At 36.0% G+C, this 21,366-nt stretch overlaps 1 protein-coding gene across 1 annotated transcript in view; it reads left to right on the top strand.

The window, feature by feature from the left end:
- RASGRP1 (RAS guanyl releasing protein 1) overlaps window positions 1-21,366 on the top strand; it is a 108,375-nt gene that overhangs the window by 67,422 nt on the left and 19,587 nt on the right. The window contains exons 4-10 of the mRNA XM_051977053.1: window positions 6,712-6,774; window positions 7,371-7,502; window positions 11,556-11,709; window positions 14,833-15,006; window positions 16,628-16,744; window positions 17,180-17,455; window positions 19,433-19,513. Of these exons, the coding sequence (XP_051833013.1) occupies window positions 6,712-6,774; window positions 7,371-7,502; window positions 11,556-11,709; window positions 14,833-15,006; window positions 16,628-16,744; window positions 17,180-17,455; window positions 19,433-19,513 (997 nt within the window). The remainder of the gene's footprint in view (window positions 1-6,711; window positions 6,775-7,370; window positions 7,503-11,555; window positions 11,710-14,832; window positions 15,007-16,627; window positions 16,745-17,179; window positions 17,456-19,432; window positions 19,514-21,366) is intronic.

Below are 21,366 nucleotides of genomic sequence, written 5' to 3'. Positions count from 1 at the left end.
GACTCTCACATTCTTTTACACAGTCCCATGTAGGATTGCAATTCACAGTTTAAAAAACTTTGATCTATGTCATCTATGATCTGATGGCTAAGATGAATAAACTACTGCTTTCTAACTGGCAAAGACTTAATTCTCCTTTACCTCATCTATACAGATGGACTCTAGAAGATCATAGCACTCAACTTCATCTAATCCACAGCTGTCATTTTACAGATGAGAAAATTGAGGCCCTGGAAATTTAAGATATTTGCCCAAAGTCACAGAGGTAGAAAGTGTCAGTGGTGGGATTAGGTCCTCTGACTCCAGAGTATCTGTTCTGCCATATCTTTTTACCTCTTCTTGTTCATTCAGAAATTACTGGTTCAATAGAAGGGACAGTGGCCCTAGAGACTGCAGAGGTGCAGATCTCACTTCTGATCTTCACTACCTGTCTTACCTTGGGCAACAGGTGACAAATCATTTGTCTTCCCTCAGCTTCTTCATCTGTCAAATGAAAGGGAGTGGATTAAATGGACTCCAAGCTTGCATCCAACTCTAGAGCTATGATCTACTGCTTAGGACAGTGCCTAGCACATAGTAGCCCCTTAATAAATTCTTGCTGATGAGTTGGTTGATGATGATGGTAATAATAATAATGATATCTTGGGTGCATCTCCAGGTTTAATCATTATTACTTCCCAGCAGACCAAGGAAACTAATTTCATTAAGGTATTCATAATATCAGATTTCAGTAGATCCTCATAGACAATAGCACTGTCAATGAAAATTTCTTGGAGAATATTTAAAAGCCTTGCCCATTTTGGAGCGTACACCTTAAACTTTGAAGGTCATGAAAATTCTCACTTGCCATTGTTATCTAAGTAAATGTAGCTGCAGAAATCCAACAGCAATCACCGGACCTTCTCATGCACTTGGATACTGAAAGAAATGAAAGATTTCTTTTCTATTATCTCAGCCAAAATTCTTACACAACACAAGGAAGTAGATGAGAAGATGTGAGAAGATGATATTTGAGAGATATTTCCATTTCTCAGATGGTGGATTTCTATAGTGTGCCTGTCCTGTATTTTCCCATTAATTTAGGAAGGCTGAAACTCTGAAGAAAGCTTGCAGATGTCACTAGCTTTTGAAGCAACAGCTTGTATCGTGCGGGCACATGCAGGAAGGCTGGCAAGTAGCCAAAATGGCCTTGTTTATTTCTTCTCTCTCTTTTTTTTTTGAAGGTGAGGAGTGTGAAACTAATAGATTTAGGAGATCTTCTTATATTCTCTCTACCCCACTCCCTAACCCCACCCTTATATGCTTCATTTGCAAGATATGGTCCCTGAAGAAGATAAAGGGCGATAAGGGTTTGAGTAAAGGAGAACAGCTGCCTCAGAACCTGAGGAACTCAAGTGAACTACTTGGTAGCCAAGAATGGACCCCAGATGTATTGATAGAGAGAAACCCTTCAGAGTTATTCCCATGTAGCAAGTGCTTAATTTGGAGACAGGTAGACTAAGTTAAAGTTTTGTTTCTAGGTAAATGATCATGGGCAAATCACTTATCTCTGCTGTCTCTCAGTTTCCTCACCTGAAAAATAGGGTTGATACATTTAATATCTACATTACAGGGTTGTTGTGAGACTCAGATGATATATGTATCAAGTGCTCTGCACACCTCAAAATACTACATGATCATGTTTTGTCCTATGTTCTAGCATGCTATGCTCTAGTGTGCCAGTTTTCATCATGGCATGTCCCTCTGGAAGAGGGATTAGATTAATAACACCTGCCACACCAAGAGAAACTTAAGATGGCCACGAAAAATGTTTATCTTTATGTAGGATGTTTCCAAATTCAGTTCTTACTTGAAAAATACAAGAATTTTTCGCTCAATTAGTCCAGTTCATTTTTTTCATTATGAAAAATAATATCAAGACTTCACATAGTTCAAATGCCTGAAGACTCCATGTGGAACATTTGGAAACTGAACTAAGAGTGAACATGGAAAGAGGGGAAAAGCTTAGGAAGGTGAAGTCTCTGAGCCACAGAAAACTGAGTTAGGGGCCTGGAGCACCCACATTCTGCCACTTCTCTGGCAAATATCCCTTTCCTCACTGATTCTGTTGACTACACAATGGCCCTAAGGTGACTCAAAAAGTTTAAAAGCTATATTCCCTCATGTCTTGGGTTTTTGTTTTATTCTGGCTTGGGACCCAATTGAGATTGTGACTTCAGGAGATCTCTAAATTAGCAGTTCTCAAACTTTTTGGTCTCAGGTCCTTTTACACTATTTAAAGTTGTTGATGCTCCTCATCTCAAGAGCTTTTATTTAATCTATGTAATCCAGCAATATTTATTGTATTAGAAATTTAAAAGGTTTAGCATTACAATGAGTTTTGACCTTGAAGATACCTGGACCAGACTCTGAGAACTTCTAAGCTAAGCCAATAGCTCAGGAAGAAATAAGTTCCAGACAGGCAAAGAATTTACTCAAAGTCATACATATAGAAAGAGAGTTGGTTTTAGTACATGAGTCTTTTTATGAAAGTTGAGATTAAGGGAGGGCAAACTAGTAAGCCACCCAAAATAAAATAAATGAGATGATCCTTTTAAATATTACTTCTTATAAATTCACATATGTACATTATATATAAAATATTCCTTAATGGTAGTTAAATTTTTTTCCAATTATATGTAAAAGCAATTTTCAACATTTCATCATTTCAAGTCAGATGTTTTAAAGTTAAATGGTCAGAATTCCATGTTAGATCTTTGTGATTACTACCAGTTCTTTTAGGAGACATTCTCCAAGAATCAGAGGTAAACTCACTGGCTTGCTGTTTCCAGAGTTCATTCTCTTTCTCCTTCATAAAATCAGAATATCTGTCCTTTCCAGTTCTGGGCCTTCTCTCTTATTCTCCAGAATCTCTTTGAAAGCACTGAAAATGTCTCAGAAATCTTATCTGCTAGTTCTTTTGTAAGCAGAGGATGTAATTCATCGACTTAAATTCTTTTTTATGTTTTTATTATTTTTGTAATTTTATTTTCCCTCTTTATGTATAAAGAAATTTTTTAAATTTGTTTTTAAATTTTTGAATTATAAATTCTTACCTTTTCTTCCTACTGCTTCCCCCATTAAGAAGGCCCATATGAAGTTGTGCAAAACATTTCCATAAAAGTCATGTTGCAAAAGAAAACATAGATCTTCATCTTCTTCCAGAAAAAAAAAACCCTCAAGAAAAAAAAACTTAAAAGTATGCTTCAGTCTGATAATTCTTTCCCTGGGTATGGCTAGCATTTTTCATCATAAATTCTTCAGAATAATCTTGGATCATTGTATTGCTAAGAATGGCAAAGTCATTCACAGCTGATTATCACACAATTTTGCTATTACTATGTAAAAAATACATTTTGCTTTGCTTGAACTCACAGAAGAATTCCCAGTTTTTCTAATAGCAACTTCTAAATCATTTCTTATAGAACAAAAACATTCCTTCATAATCACATACCACAATTTATTTAGCCATTCTCTATAATCAGGGGTCCTCAAACTACAGCCCACGGGCCAGATTCGGCAGCTGAAGACGTTTATCCCCTCACCCAGGGCTGTGAAGTTTCTTTATTTAAAGGCCCACAAAACAAAGTTTTTGTTTTTACTATAGTCTGGCCCTCCAACAGTCTGAGGGACAGTGAACTGGCCCCCTATTTAAAAGTTTGAGGACCCCTGCAAACTGATGGGCATCCCCTCAACTTCCAATTCTTTGTCCTGAGAAAAGAGCTGCTATAAATATTTTATACATATAGGTTTTCCTTTTTAAAAAAATCTCTTAGGGGGGCAGCTAAGAGGTGCAGTGCATAGAGCACCAGTCCTGAAGTCAGGAGGACCTGAGTTCAAATGTGGCCTCAAACATTTAACACATCCTGGCTGTGTGACCCAGAGCAAGTCACTTTACCCAAATTGCCTCAACCAGAAAAAAAAAAATCTTAGGATTCATGTCTAGTAGTAGTATTGCTAACTCAAAGAATATGCATGATTTTATAACATTTTGGGTATAGATCATATCTTTTGATCATTTATCAACTGAGGAATGGCTCTTTTTTTTTCTATAAATTTGATTCAGTTCCATATACATTTGAGAAATGAAGTCTTCATTTGCTGATGACTAAAATTCTTAAAGGAGATTTAGGTACTTTATCTCCTATTTATCTATGTATAGACATTTTGGCTGTTCTTTTTAATCCAAATATCATTCTTTCCTTGGCAGGAAAAAAAAAAAAGCAAAAAGCAGTGTTGAGCTTGGAATTCTCTCTATCATTTATAATCATCTTCCACTCCATCCTGAGTGAAAAATTTGTCCCTTCTTTGATCCTATTCTTTTTCCTTAGTATAGTTTTTTTTCTTTTTCTTTTTCTTTTTCTTTTTCTTTTTCTTAAGCTTTGCTTGGCTGCCTCAGCACACTGAGGTTTAGCGCTCCTAATCCCATTCTTACAGCATTATGTTACATTTTCCAACCTTTCTTTCCTCTTTTTAAATTCAGAACAAGTCACTTAACCTCTTTCCCCTTCAGTTTCTTTAATTGTAAAATGAGGATAATATTAGTATCCACTTCACAGAATTGTTGTGAGCATCAAATCAAATGAGATAATATTTGTAAAGTGCTCAGCATAATGCCCCAGCACTGTTACTTTCTTCTCTCCTTTGTTCCTTTTCCCTAATAATTCCTTGAACGACTAGCCTATCTCTTCCCTATTTATTGTCAAACTTCACCTGAGAAGAGTTATTATATGTGCTTCCTCATCTTCAATTCAAGCTTTAACTTCCATTAGATAGTTCCTTGAAAGTAAGGATGATCTTTTGCTCCTTTTTGTATCTCTAACATTTAGCACAATGCCTGGACATTTTGCTAGGAACATTTTTGAGAAGTAATAATATTGCTATTTTGAAAGGTAATAATATTTTGATTACTCTCTTTGTATTTTCTATCCTTCCAAATTTGATTTTTTTTATCATTTCCCCAAACATGCCTTGTATTTTTCTGCCTCCATCATCTTGCTTATGTCATTTCCTCCTTGAAGCATTGCCCTCCCTGCCCCAACTCCACTTTTTAACTTATAAAAATTCTATTTATATGATGATAAAATTTAGACTTAGAACTGGGAAGAATCTTAGAGTTCACCTAGCACAATCCTCTTGCTCATTTTACAGAAGAAGCAGAGATCCTGAACTTTAAGGCCCCATTCAAATCCTCCATGATTCTCCATGAAACTTCTGTCATACCTCCAGCACAGAATGATTAACAAAGGGTGACCTCCTTCCATTCCCATACCATCTTTACTTTTTCTTGAAGGTGGAAGGTGTCAAGATTTATGATTTCATTGCTATAGGAAATCCCTCTAATAATACAGATTACACTTAAAGTGTCATGGGAATGCTGTGGGTTAAGTAATTTACCCTGGTTCATATGATATGTACCAGAGGCAGGATTTGAATCCAATGCTTCCTTAACTAAGTCTGGCTCTTCATTAACCATACTACTTCTCTTATCCCTTGTGTAGCCCTTAATTCTTTTTAATTCCACAATACTAATGTGCATCTATTTTAAACCATCTCTTATCTTCATCCTTATACTGTCATGACCCACCACATCCCCTGTGACACAGAGCAGACTTTCAGTAAATTGAAATGGATACAAAGCATGGGTTTAAATCCTGCCTATTCGTACTTGTGGGACTATGAACAAGTAATAATTTCTTTGGGCCTGTTTCTACAGATGGGGTTGACTAGATGATTTCGGAGGCCACTTCCAGTTTTAAATCTATGACCCATAGACTCTTCTTGAGCCTCAATTTCCTTATCTGAAAAAATGGGACTGGAATATAAGGCCACAAAGACTTATGATCCTCTGACCTGAAAATGCTACAGATTTTCCCTATAATTCATTTAAGTTAGAATATTCTTTTTTTGGAATGACTAGTATGGATTAGGGGCAGCTAGGAGGAGCAGTGGACAAAGCACTAGGCCTAAAGTCAGAAAAACTCATCTTCCTGAATTCAAATCCAGCCTCAGATAGTTACTAGCTATGGAATCTTGTACAAATCACTTGACTCTATTTGCCTTATTTCCCTCATTGGTAAAATGAACTAGGAAATGGCAAATCCATCTACTATCTTTGCCATGAAAACCTCAAGTGGGGTCGTAAAGAATTGGATACAGCTAAACAAGAAACTATGGGATAGACAAAAAATGAATCACTATTATATGATATAAAGAAAATTGCTTTAGTATTTTTACCTTTTCATTGTTATTATTTGATTGTTGTTTTTTCTTTCTCATTTTTTGCCTTTTGACCTGATTTTTCTTGTGTAGCATGACAAACATGGTAATATATTTAGAAGAATTGTACATTTAACCTATATTGGTTTGCTTATGTATCTTATGGAGAGGAAGAGGGAGAAAAATTGGAGCACAAGGTTTTGCAGAGGTGAAGGTTGAAAACTATCTTTGCATGTATTTGGAAAAATAAACTACTATTTGAAAAAGGAAATGTTTTTCAGTGTTTGCATACTATAGAGAGGCAGAAAGAGTAGATGGAGGAAATGATGATATGTAGTGTTTGGATATGATAAAAGATATTTTGTAAGGACTTGTACCTCTCAATAAGAAGAAGACATATTTTATGTTAATGTAATGAGCAAAGGCTTCTTTTTTCCTTAACCCAGTCCCTACATATAAGGATGCTTTGGCCAAGAATTCACCTGGCCTTTGTTTGAAGATCTGCTATTTTGTAAGGTAAGGTTTCTATTTTAAGGCAGTGATTTTCCAGAATTAGAAGAAATGAAGTCAGTATACAGGAAAAGGGAGAGAGTGATATTCAGTCTTTCTTTCTCAGGAGGCCTCCACCTTTTCTCTCTCATTCCATGCATGAGATATTTCATGCATATATCTCCCAGAATTGGAATGTAAATGACAGAATGTTTACCCTGGAAATTCATACTAATTTTCTCTTCCATGTGACTTGAACTTATTAACTCCACTGCTTTTAACCACCACAAGAAAGTATGCAAATTCATTCTTGAATCCTCTTGACTATTTGACATAGAGTATAAGTGGAGGTGTCAAAAGATGATAAAGGATTCCTTCAATTTTAACACACATTCATCTGAATTTCATGTGCTTTTGTGCACAGAGCCAAGGGAGTGTCAGTGACTTTAATTTTTTTCAGTTACTAAAACCAAAAATGAATAAAAGCCAAACTCCATCTTTTTTCCATTTAAGACCTCTTTATTAAGTCACTTACCTGCTATTACTACTCTTGGGAATCCAAAGGGGAAAAGCCATTCTTCCTTACACTCCGAACTGATTGGTTTTTAATCTCTTCCTCGTAGATATTGGATAACAGAATTCTGGGTCATGTTTAAATTGGATGCCAGCTTGACAAACACTATGGAGGAGTTTCAGGAATTGGTCAAAGCTAATGGTGAGGAGTTACACTGCCGCCTAATTGATACAACTCAAATGTGAGTGTCAAGTTTGGAGTAATCTTTCAAAGTCACGTTGCTTCTGTTATATAGTCATAGTGAAACTGCCACAGCAGCAGCTGCTGCTGCTAACTGCTGTGAGCTAACTTGTTCAAAGAAGCCCACCTCTCTGTCAGGATGACTCACATCACTTTATGAAAAGTTTTCACTTTTGGAAAAGCCTGATTCTTTAACTAGGAGAGAAGAAGAAAAACAGTACAGTACAGTACTGGTACAGTAGCTGGAAATGAATCCCAGGGCCAAAGATAGAAATGGGTCTTAATTTAAAAACTAAACAGGCTAAGGAATACTGACTTTTCATAGATATTAATTTAGAAAGTATAACCATGGGCAAGTCATAACCTTTTTGAGCCCCAGTTTACTCATTTATAGAATGAATGCTCTTAATATAATACCTTTTTTATGGATTTGTTATGAGGTTCAAATGAAGAAAACATATATAAATCTTTTTTGCAAAATGTAAAATATGTTTTATAAATTTCACTTATGATGACAGTGATGGTGATGACAGTGGTAATGGTGTTATCAGGAGGCAATAGGAAATGGAGAATGACAAGCATTTATTAATGTGTACCAGGCACAGGACTAAATGCTTTATCTTATTTAACAAACACATCATAGAGCCATAGATTTAGCTTTATACCTGGAAAGGATTTGAGGACCTCAAAGTCAACTAGCATAATCCCCTCAGTTTTTTTCAGATGAGGAAACTAAGGTACAGAAAAGTAAAATTATTTGTCCCTAGGCCATATAGGAAATAAGCAGATGAGCTGAGATTTGAACTCAGAAGAATTAATCAGAGTTCCTCAGATCCATCCTCATAGGTTACTCATCTGCAAGTTTGACTAACCCATTCTGGGAAAATTGGAGTATTTTTCCTGTTTTCAGATTCCTCTTGGGGGAAAAAAAAGAGATTACTTCCTCATTACCCATTACCCTTCTCCAGCAGGGTTCTTTTGTTATTTTCTCATTAGTATTTATGACCCTGTAGACCATGGTCTCCATGGACTTTTCTTGTCAAAAAATAGTGGAATGATTTGCTATTTCCTTCTCTCCTAGATTAAGGCAAACAGGGTTAAATGGTTTGCCCAGAGTCACACAGCTAGTAAGTGCCTGAGGCTGGATTTGAATTCAGATCTTTTCTGATTCCAGGCCCAGTGCCCTATCCACTGAACCATCTAGTTAGCCCAATCCAGGGGAGTACATATTGTGTAATAAAATACCACAGGTTGTTGACTTTTGACATTTACAGAATATTAAGAGTTGGAAAAGACCTAAAAATCATTGTTAGGAACTTTTTCCTTAAACCAAGCAAAATATTTCTCTGCAGCTTTACCCATCACTCCTAGTTCTATCCCCTGGAACCAAGCAGAATAAATCCCATGACTAGCTTTTATGGTTCATTGGTCCTGATCTATGGTAGTTGACTGCCCTAAGAATGGGATAGTGGAAAGGACATTGAACAAAATAACAAGCAAGGATTTTCTTTGTGGAAGGAATAAAATCATAGTAGAATGAATGTGCAAAAACAAATGGATAAGAATATTAAGGGGCACCCTGTAAGGGGTAGAAAAGAAATGGGACCAGGTGATCTTGTATCCCCAGAATTTAAAGCATATTACTAAGTAGGTATAAAAAACAATCGGGTACTAAAGCAACATGTATATATGGGACTCAAAATAACAGACATTCAAACAAGTACAGACAAATGATTAGTGTTTGATATAGTTATGGAAAATAAAAATTGGAGAAATGTTTCACTATTTAACAAAGATACTTGAAGAACTTGAATAGCAATTTGGTAGAAAATTGATTCAATACCATATCTCACACCATATAACAATGAATTCTACCTGAATGATAGACAAAGATAAAAACAAATACTAAAAATGAAAAATGAAAGACAGAATGGTAATTCACTTATTTTAATTATGGAGTAATTCAGCCAAGTAATGAAATAGAATAAATTAAAAATCAATAATAGTATGTTATTGTGAAAAATATGTAGGATTTGGAATCTCTGGACCTAGGTTCAAATACTGGTTCTGCTGCACATTGCCTCTGTGTTCAGGTCAAGTTACCTAATCTCTCTCCATCTCAGCTTCTCATCTGTAAGGGATCTGAGGTCCCCTGAATCTCTAAGTAATGTAAAGAAATCTGCAAAACCCTTTATGAAATTATACTGAGTGAAAAAAACAGGAATAAAAGAATAGGATACATATTATGACTAAATAACAGGAGTAATAAATAAGAATGAGTAGGCAGTTAAGTAACTCAATGAATAGATACTAGGGTTGGAATCAGGAAAATTCATTTTCCTAAGTTCAAATGTGACCTCAGATACTAGCTGTGTGATCCTAGATAAATCATTTAAGCCCTGTTTGTACGATGAGGTTGAGAAGGAAATGGAAAACCACTTCAGTAGCTTTGCCAAAGGAAAAAAAAAAAAAAAGCCCAAAGTGGGTCATGGAGCATTGGATATGACTGAAACTATTGACCAACAATAAGCCTGGGTTGGTCTAATTCCCTTGGTTGCCTTAGGAATCCAAGGGAATTTCTACAGCATTGGATGAAATGCAAAAGCAACCCTCTGCATATTTATTTAGGACAGCATGTGGTTCCCACAAAGCTGTTATTTTATATGATGGGAGTAGGGGTGCTCAAAGAAAAACCTTAATGCTAGCAAAACTTCTAAAAATGTGAAATAGAAAATACTGTATTTATCAAAAATACTTATATGTGCCAAGTTTTCACTAGAAATAACAACTTTATTTCTTTTGTAGTCTTTCCATTTTTGGGGGGTGGGATGAGTAGAAGAAGTAACAGAGTTGCTCTATACCCTAGACTAGTATTTGAGTTCTATCACTATACTGCATTTCCCAAAGTGTTCAATAGTGATATTTTTTGAAAAAGACTATACTAGTGAATGGAATTTTTTTTTCTTTCCAGGGGGAAAAAGCCAAGTAAAGATGCTATCTCATTGTTCTTATTTTTACACATCTCTCTATTACATCTAAGGTTAAAAAAAAAAAAAAAAAAGATCCAATATCATAGAAATCATTAATTAGATGGGGAGTGTTGGAGTGCTTTGGAAGAGGAGGAGAAAAGTAGGCTATACAACATACTTATACAAAAGAACTAGTAATAAGGTATCTGAAACAATGACTAGTTTTTGTTATTAGGCTCTTCCATTAGCTTGAAGTAAACTTGCTTTACTCTGGAACATATTTGAAGTACTTATTGAAAACCAATAAAATTTCTTGCTTGCAATCATCTGAAAGTCATCTCCAATGACTTGGAGAATTCTGAGGCTATGTTGTTCTGGCCAAATAAATGTTATCTATATTCTTGTGGGAAATATTAATAGATTTCTTTTTTCTTTTTCCCTCCCTTCTTTCCTCCTTCCCTATCTGCCTCCTTCCCTTCCTTCCTCATTTCTTTCTTTCTTCCTTCCTTCTTCCCTCCCTCCCTCTCTTTCTTTTTTCTTTCTTTGTTTCTTGCTTGCTTGCTTTCTTCTTTCCTTCCTTTTTGTTTTTACAAAATCTAACTTTGACTTATGTGTCTTTTTCCTCCCTCTCTCTCATCTTTCTTTCTCTTTACTTTCTCTCACCATTGTCTCCTGACTCTTGTCTTTTTCTCTCTCCATCGTCTCCTATTCCTGTATTGTCTTCTTCATTTCCTCCTGTCTTTTTTCTCTCTCCTCCTCCTCCTATCTTCTTCTTTACTTCACCATGTCCTCCTGTCTGTCTCTTTGTGTGTCTCTCTGCCTCTCTCTGTCTCTACCTCTCTCTTTCTCTCCCTCCTCCTTCTCCTTTCTCTCTCTTTTTCTGTTTCTCTCTCTCTCCATCTTCTCTTGTCTCTTTCTTTTTCTTGCTTTTTCTTTCTCCTGTCTCTGTGTGTTTCTTTCTGTCTCTGTCTGTATGTCTGTCTTCCTCTTCCTCCTTCCCTCTCTCTTTTTCTCCATCTCTTCCTTTCTCTTTATCTTCTGGGTCTATCTGCCCATCTATCTACCTTGAACTCACACAACAAAAGCAATGCTCGAGACTGGTCTAGGAAGCTTACTCAACGGATAAAGCCCAACACCAGTAAGAAACGGAAAGTCTCACTTCTCTTTGACCATCTAGAGCCAGGAGAGCTGTCTGAACACCTGACTTACCTTGAATTCAAATCCTTCCGAAGGATCTCGGTATGTTTTGGAGACTGGTGAATGCTTTGGGGCTTCTGAGAAAAACACATAGCTGAGATTTAAGATCTGTGAATGCTGAGACGCAAGCAAAGGGGCAGGGAATAAACCATCAAGGAACAAGGGGTGGTTATATATGCCTGTTGCCACTCACTCATGGCAGATTGAAAAGAGCTCTATAGTTAAGGGACTTGGGTTCAAATCCCTTCACTCAGGCATTCCCTACCCAAAAACAGAAGGAGCTGCCTCAAACAAATGGCAAGCTACTGATGCCCCCTACTAACAGGGAACAAGCCCTCCAAGCAGTCACACTAAAGAGAAGCTGAAAAGGGAAGTTTATCACCCCTGGAAATATGAACTGGCAGTGCCTTCTCAATCAAAGCTACTAAAGATCTGTTTGATGCCAGTGGTCAGACAAATTGTGGGGGAAGTAAGAAATCATTGTAAAAGTGAGTTGATATTTTCCTTGGCACACTCTGGTGATAACTGCTTTGCATTCATTCTTTCAACAAGCATTTATTAAACTCCTGGTATGTGTCAGGCACTGTTCCAGTAACTGGGAATACAAAGGAAAATTTTTTAAATGAGAAGAAAAAGCCAGTCCCTACCTTCAAGATTCAACTTTCTTTCCTCTATGATAGGGCAACTGCTTCATAGAAGATTTCTCTAAGAATGTCTGTGTTTTATCTAGGCAATTTTTAGAAAATATATCATCTGGCATATAAGGTTGGATGGAGGAGGAACACAAGAGGTCAAGTCCTCTATCCTCTTGTTGGAAATAGATTATGAAGTTTATAGTTTCCTTTTTAATATTATTCCACTAAGAGGGAAAAAGAAATAAATTATATATGTGTATATATATACTAGAGAGAAAGCCACTGAGAGATGCTATCACTGCTATTGATGTGGTTTAAATCCTAAATTCCAAAGTCTCAAATTTGTAGGTGTCCCAGATCTAGTAGCCATGCATGTGCATGAGTCATGGGTCTTTTTTCCTATAGTCAATGACATTTTACAAAATTTTACCTGTGAAGTCCTGCCAAAAATGCAATACTTAATTGCCTCTGGTCACATACCAGCAATAACAGTACTTAGAAACCTTGTATATGTGATATGTAAGGCAGCTAGGTGGTGTAGTGGATAAAGTGCCAGACCTGGAATCAGGAAGATCAGTGTTTAAATCCAGCATCATTTACTTACTGGCTATGTGATCCTGAGAAAGTTACTTAATCCTATGTGCCTCAATTTCCTCATCTTTAAAATGAGCTGGAGAAGGAAATGGAAACCATTCCAGTATATAATGTATGAATACCTTAGAAAAGTTATTGGTTATGCTAGAGAAAGTAAAAACCCTGCCTTCTATTGATGGTACTGATTTAGCAGGGGCACCTTTGTGTTAGGGAGTCACATAGCAAACTGGGATATACACTTAAGCCTCAAATATTTACTATGACATTTGTTTTCAAGCAGGTAAATAATTATAGGCTCATAAGATCATTGATTTAGAACACTAAGGAAATTTGAGACTATTGAGCCCACCCCCTTCCCTTGCCAAACTCATACACATACACACAATTTTACAAATGGGGGAAATGAGAAATGAAAGTTAAGTGGCTTGCCTTATTGAGGCTCCCATACCTTTATTTCTCTCCATTGTATCAAATTTATTTTGGTTCATCAAAGAGTTATAGCATTTACTATGTATCAAACACTGTGGCAGCATTAGTGTTACAAAGATAAGAAGGAAACAGTCTCTGTCCTTAAAAAAAATGATACTTATGCTGAGAGAGAAAAATACCATGTATATAGATAAGTTTCAAAAAATATATAAAGATAATTATATAGACAATAAAGAGAAAAAGATATATATATAGGCAACTGTGTATAAATACACACATACATATATATTATATACATATAATATATATATATACATATATATGTACTTTGAAAAAGAGAGAAGAAGGAAAAGGGGATGGGAGAGGAAGAGAGGGAGGGAAAAAGACAGAAGAAGAGACAGAGACAGAAAGGAGAGGTAGAGAAGAGAGAGAAAGAAACAGAGAGAAATTTCAGGGAGCACTAATATTTGGGGGAACCAAGAAGAGCCTGGAGGGGATACATAGTTTATAGTCACAATATTGATAATTATCTCTATCCTGGATAATTATTTTTCAGGGTAGATTATTGCTCAGTTATGCAATGGACTGGATGACCTCAGAGGTCCTTTCCTACTGAGATTCTGTTATTCTCTGTTTCTATGGGAGGTAGTATCATATAGTGGTAAGAGCTGGAAGTGTCCCTCCAGTGATAAGCATACTACCCTTAGTCAAGAGACCTGGGTTCTAGTCCTTAAGAGAAGTAATAGTTGTGTGACCAGGATCAACCGATTTAATTCCTTTGAGTATGACTTTCCTCATTTGTAAAATGGGGACAATGATACTAATACTACCTACTTCAAAGAACTGGGCAAATCCCAGAAAAGTCCACTGTAAACATTTAAAAGTCTAAATGAACGGGAGCCATTGTTATGAACTTGGAGTCAAAGTGAAATAGGTTTTGTTCCTATAGTACATAGTGATAATAATAATAACTAGTATTTTTTATAGTTATATAAGATTTATAAAGCACTTTATATAAATTATATCTCATTTGATCCTCACAACAATCTTATGATGTTGATGATATTGTGATGTTGAGGCTATTATTAGCCCCATTTTAGAGATAAGGACTGTGAGGTTGAGGTCAAGTGACTTGTTCAGAGTTATACAACTAGTAGTAAGTATCTAAATCAGGATTTGAACTCAGGTTTTGGAGTCAGGTTTTAGTCCAAGACCAGTGTACTCTCCACTGTTCCACTTAGCTGAATACTTGAAAGAACAAACAATTTGGTGTCATGTGATTTGGGGCAAGTGGTTTAACCTCTCTGAAGTTCAGTATCTGCATCTGTAATTTGGGGAGATGATGTGTATTACTGACCCCTCCTCCCACAACCATTGTGAGGAAAAGCTTTGGTAACTATAAAACACTTTACAAATCTGATTATTGGCAGAGCATGTCCAATCAAATGCAACACAATGTTTCCTAAAAATAGGACAACCCTTCTGATTCCTCTATTTCTCTTGTCAGTTCTCAGATTATCAAAATTACATTGTGAATAGCTGTGTGAAAGAGAATCCAACCATGGAGCGGTCCATTGCCTTATGCAATGGCATTTCCCAATGGGTACAACTGATGGTACTCAGTCGTCCCACCCCACAGCTCCGGGCTGAAGTCTTCATCAAGTTCATCAAGGTGGCTCAGGTAAGTGATTACTCAAGTCCTTGACCTTGGTCTCTGAATTGACCAGTCCTCCTAGTTTTCTCCTAAGATGTACTTTCCATAAAGGTTGGGGCCCAGGGAGGAGCAGGACATAAAGTCTCAGGAAAGCAAGATCCAGTATACTTCCTTCTTAGTTGAGAGATGATTATTACTGTGATATTCAAATCCAGTTGATCTCTGGATTGGTTGTACTTCATTATTTCCTTTTGATACAAGGGATTAGGGACAGGTAAATTTGGAAATGGATATATTGTGAAAAACAAACAGCATCAATAAAACTTGTTAAGCCCAAAAACTTTAATAGCTATTGTTATTTAGTTGTTTAGTCTTGCTTGACTTTTCATGATCCCATTTGGGGTTTTCTTGGCACAGATATTGGAATGCTCATTTTACAGATGAGGAAACTAAGGCAAACACAGTTAAATCTCTTGCCCAGTATCAAAAAAACGAGTAAGTGTCTGAGGCTGGATTTGAACTAGATCTTCCTCCCTCCATGCCTGTGTGCTATCTGCTGCATCACCTAGCTGCCACTTTGATGACTACTTTAATGCTAATGAACCCTACCCTATTCAATAAATCATTAGAGTGGTGGCTTTGCTCCTGCCCTCAGTAATTCTGAACAACCTACTTTAATTCTCAGGAAAACTTAAGACAGATTTCAACCAATTAAAAACGTTTTTTTTTTTTTCCCCCAAAAGATACATATTAGGCTAGAGGGATCTACCCCATCCTTTGTAAATGGTCTTTTATGTACCTTCCACCTTCTGAATCCACATTCTTCTGATATCTTAAGAAAGGTGAATCTGGTTTATTTCAAAGCCTTGAAACTCTGTTCATGTTTGTTCAATAAATTCAACACAGTAAATCTTTGGTGCGAGTCTATTTTGTGGCAGAAACTGTATTAACTATTTGAGCTGTGATTTCATTGGGTTAGGAAACTTCCAGAAGAATTAGAGTTGGCACTCATCTCTATAATTTCTAGTCTTAGATAATCATCTAGAGTATTAAGAGATTTCCTAAGGTCACACAGCCAGTATCTGTCAATAGTGGAAACCTGATCTCCCAGGCTTTGAGACAATTCTTCACTTTCCATGTAACTGGGAATTCAAAGATGTTTTTTAATACCATTGTCATCTTTAAGGAACTAGCAAGTTTTAAGGTATGTGGTGATATGTGTAGGTGATGTAAATTGGGGCTAGGGGTCATTTAATCAAAGAGATTGCATCCTGACCATCTGTATCCCCCCTCCCCAGGAGACACTCCAGTTTGAGTCCAAATGAAGCAGTAAGAGAAACTGTTAGGGGACTCTGGTGGTTGTCAGGTCAAGCCAAACTTGACTCCAAAAAGCCAATTGCCATTGGAAATCCCAACATACATTTTAGAAATATAGTCTTAGTTCCATATCCCAGAGTCTTAAATAAGATTTGAGGAGGGAAATACAGAGGAGTTTGTAAATGGATTCTTAGTGTTCATTTTGTGTAAAAATAATTTGTGGCAACAGTGGGAGAGAGGGGAGAAGGAAGCAGCCTGGCTCTCCTCACACTGAGTGATGGATGGATAAGGGCCACTAACCACTACCTTTTCTATTGGGATTGTACTACAGAAACTCCATCAGCTGCAGAACTTTAACACATTGATGGCCGTGATTGGAGGACTGTGTCACAGCTCCATCTCCAGGCTGAAGGAGACAAGTTCCTATGTCCCCCATGAAATCAACAAGGTCAGTGTCACCTTCTTCACACCACAGGTGCTTGGCAGGAGGCCCAGAACAGAACATTGCCCCAAGCTTTCTTCCATTGGTATCAGAATTGACTTCCCAACTCAATCCAGAAAAGGGATGAGGATCCCTTTTTACATAGGGATCCAAAGGAAGCCAAATGATACAGGATAAGGTAATTCAATAAGCACTTATTAGGCACTTACTATATGCTAGGCATTGTGCTAAGTACCCAGGTATACAAAGAAAAGCTTACTAGGATCCTTGCCCTAAAATAACTCACATTCTAATCCCTCTCTTATTTTTCTTGTCTCTCAGTCCCTTCCTCCTCATTAAATAATCATTTTATGTACTGGTCCTTCCCAATTATAACACAACATTTGTCTCTCTCCCCCATGCAACTGATCTGAGCAGATTTTGATGTTCATGTCTCCCTAGGTACTTAGTGAAATGACTGAGCTACTGTCCTCCTGTAGAAATTATGACAACTACCGGCGAGCCTATGGGGAGTGCACCCACTTCAAGATTCCTATCCTAGGTGTACACCTTAAAGACTTGATCTCCCTGCATGAAGCCATGCCTGACTACCTAGAAGACAGGAAGGTGAATTTTCACAAAATGCTGGCCCTCTACAACCACATCAATGAACTGGTCCAACTGCAGGAGGTAGCGCCACCCCTGGAAGCCAATAAGGACTTGGTGCACTTGCTAACGGTGAGGATGCCCAATCATTATCATTGCAGTAATTATAATTAGTATTTATATAGCTCTATAAAGTTTGCAAAGCAATTGATAACTCTTATCTCATTTTCTCTTCACACCAACTAATGTTTATACAGGTGAGAAGACTGAGGTAGATGGGGTTTAAGTAACTTGCCCAGTGGCAAGTAAGTAAGGCCAGATTTGAACTCAGGTTCTCACATCTAGCACTCTATCCACTGAACCATACAACAGTCTTTAAAATTAGATGGGAAGGAACAGCTAGGTGATGCAGTAGATAGAGCATTTTGGAGACCTGAATTCAAATCTGATCTCAGACACTTAACACGTCCTAGCTGTGTGACCTGGACAAGTCACTTAACCTCAATTTCCTCAGCCAAAAAAAAAAAAAAGATTAGATGGGGTAAAAACAAAGTGGGTGTTCCCCATATACACGGGAAGTCCTAAGACTTAGGGAACAGCCAGATAACAAACTAGGACAGAAAATGTCAATGTCACCTTATCAATCAGTGAAAATTTATTAAGCTCTTGGTGTATGCCAGTCTGTGTCCTAGCATAGAAAATAACCAGATCAAAAACTGTCTCTGGTCTCAGGGAGAATATATAGATGCAAAGTGGCTTTTGTAGCAGCTGGAATTCTAAGAGGAGAAGATTCGTTGTGAGACCTGAGTTCTTAAGTCCCTTCTCTGCCATTAATGTATTATGTGGCAGAGTCAGGGAGTAGAGGAGGTGCTGAACCTGGAGCAAGAAAAGCTGAGTTCAAATCTAGTCTCAGATACTTACTAAACAAGTGAACTTAAGCAACTCACTTAACCTCTAATCTGTCTCAATTTGCTCATCTGTAAAAAAAAAAAAAAAAAAAATTAATAAAAAATTAAAAATAGCACTTATTTCCCAGGGCTGTTATGAGGAACAAATGAGATAATATTTGTAAAGCTCTTAGCACAGTGCCAGTAAGTACTATATAAATGTTAGTTATTATTGTTGTTATTTTTGTCCAACTGTAGATAAATCATTTAACTGCCTCAGTTTCTCCAGATTGTCACATGAGTTAGAAGGAAATAACAAATCCCTCTAGCATCTTTGCCAAGAAAATGGCAAATTGGATTGGGAAGAGTTAGATACTATTAAAATAATTGAATAACAAAAAAGAACCCTTAACTCCTGAAATGAGTAGAACTGTCTGTATTTTTATATCTTTATCTAAGAATGATCACCCCAACTTGGTGAATAGAAAGAATGCAAGGTTAGGAGCCAATCAATCAATCAACATTTATCAAGCTCTAGGCAATATGATAAGCACTGAGATTATAGAAGAAGGCAAAAGATAGTGCCTGCCCTCAAAAAGCTTACAATTTAATGGAGTCAGATTTAATGGACTAGATTCAAAAACTGTCCCACCCTACTCCTTATAAACCTGGGCAAGTCACAGTCTCTGTACTGGGCCTTAGTTGCTTTATCTGCAAAAATGGAAAGGCTGATCTAGATGACTTGTAAGATCCCTTTCTCGCTAAGTACTTTAAGAGTATAATAGGAAAAACCCAGAGTGGGCATCAGAAGGCCTATATCCTAATCTTTGCTCTGCCACCTTCTTTATCTGTAAGATTGGATTCAATGTTCTCAAAGACCTAATCCAAGTCTAAAACACTACTCAAAGTGTGAGAGTTAACATATTGCTGTTTATAAATTCCTAAACTTTTAGTTCCCAATATGTAAAAGCTGTTCACAAGCTGAACCCCACCCATTGGGAGTGGGGATCAACTATTCTAAGCAACTATTTGCTTGGATGAATGAACACCACCAGATTGGATCATAGCACATCTATAGTCATAGTTGTTAAAAAAAATCTAATGCATTGTGCCAATAAGCCTCATAAGGAAGAGTAGACTAAGAACAGAAAAGTTATGTAAACTCTAAAGGAAAAAGACAAAAGGAATATCAGAGGTTAATCTGACTTTGTTTGATATGCAGCTATCCCTGGATCTCTACTACACTGAAGATGAAATCTATGAGCTTTCATATGCCCGAGAACCAAGAAATCACAAAGCCCCAGTAAGTTTTTTCAATATACTGATTGACTCCTTACTCCCCATTAATATGTATTAATGCAATACAGGCCGGTCTTAGAGCAGTCATTGTAAAGTTCAAACTTTGGTTGCTAATGCAGTTCAGTTTAACAAGTCTTTATCAAATCCATGGGGCATAACTTTTATGTCAAGGAAGCTTTGTGTGATGAAGAAAAGGAGGTAGGAGAAGGTCTCATTCCTCTGGAAAGAACCTTAGGCCAGAACTTATTGATAGAAATGAAGGAAGACATGTGAAGTCCAAGTTAACTACCTTGGGGTCATTTTTTCTATATAGAGAGAGCTCAAGTTCATTATTCCTGTTGGGCAGGAAGGGGACATCCACAGAAGAAAAAGCCACTTCAGAATCTCAAAGTGTACAAATTGGTGGGATACTTTGTCAGAAAGAGATTTAAAGGATTGTTTTCCTTATTTTTTATTAATGTTTGGGGATGTATATTAAGGTTTTTAAAATACTTTTAATTTATGGAATAAAAGAAATTTTATAACATGGTATAATAATTTTTTAAAAGATGATCTTACATATACATATATATATGTATATACATATATACATATATATATATATATACACACATATATTTGTATCTAATGGTAGCCATCTCTAGGGTGGGGATAGAAGGCAAAGGGGGAAAAAGGAAGAAAAAAAGAAATTTATATGTTTTGGGTTTTGTTTTTCTAATATTAAGATTAATAAAGCTAGCATTTCCATAACAATACAATTTTAATACACATTACATGTAAAAGAAAAAAAATAATTTAAAAGATTATATATATATAATTTTAAAGGTAATGTGTATTGTGTGTATACATATATGTAAATTATTTGCATCTAATTTTAGCTATCTCTAGGGAAGGAGGAGAAGGAAAAAAGAAGAAAGTAAAAATTAAATTTTCATATTTGGGGGAATTTTTTAGCATAAATTTTTATTTTTATTCATTTTTTATTTTTTTAATTTTTATTCAATTTTTAATTTATGTAATAAAATAAGCATTTCCATAACATTATATATATATATGTACATATATATATATTTTTTAAATTGTATACATATATATTTACATCTAATGGTACCTATTTCTAGAGTGCTGGGGCAAGAGTTGGGGGAAAGGAGGAGGAAAAGAAATGTATGAATTCTTAAGTTTTTTTTTTAATATTAAGCTTTTAAATTTGGGGAATAAAACAAGCATTTCTGTAACACAGTATAATTTTTTTAAAGCTGATATATACATATTTATGTCTACTAGTAGCCATCTCTGGGGTGGGAGGAAGGGAAAGGACAAAAAAATAGAAAAAAAAAGAAATTTATATGTTTTGACTTTTATTTTTCTAATATTAAGATTTTAACATCTTATTTTTAATTTATGGAATACAATAAGCATTTTCATAATAGTGTGATTTTTAAAAGATTATATATAAAAAAAACTTAAAAGCTTATATATAAATATAAATTTTAAAATGTAAAAAGGCTATATATAAAAATTTTTTAAAGATTATATATATGTATGTAATTATTTTAAAAGATAACATATGTATATTTGTGTTTAATGGGGCCATCTTGTGGGAGAAGAGGGGGGAAAGGGGAGGGAAAAAGAAATTTACATATTTAAATTAGAATCAACATGCCTTTGTTCTACTTCTCTCCTGCTTCTTTGTGTTCCCCAGTTTGAACAGGAGTCAAAAACTTCAAACCAATCCATATTACTTCTTTTGATGATTCTGAAGTTGAATAGGTTAAAATTATACTAACCTGTATGAAACACTTCGTTCATAATGCATGGATAGAGAGCTATCTTCAGAAGTAGAAGATCTGAATTCAG

The sequence above is a fragment of the Antechinus flavipes genome, chromosome 2 (assembly GCF_016432865.1).
Source record: "Antechinus flavipes isolate AdamAnt ecotype Samford, QLD, Australia chromosome 2, AdamAnt_v2, whole genome shotgun sequence".
Classification (NCBI taxonomy): domain Eukaryota; kingdom Metazoa; phylum Chordata; class Mammalia; order Dasyuromorphia; family Dasyuridae; genus Antechinus; species Antechinus flavipes.
Note: the sequence above shows the minus strand (reverse complement) of the source record. Positions and strands in the feature narration are given on the sequence as shown.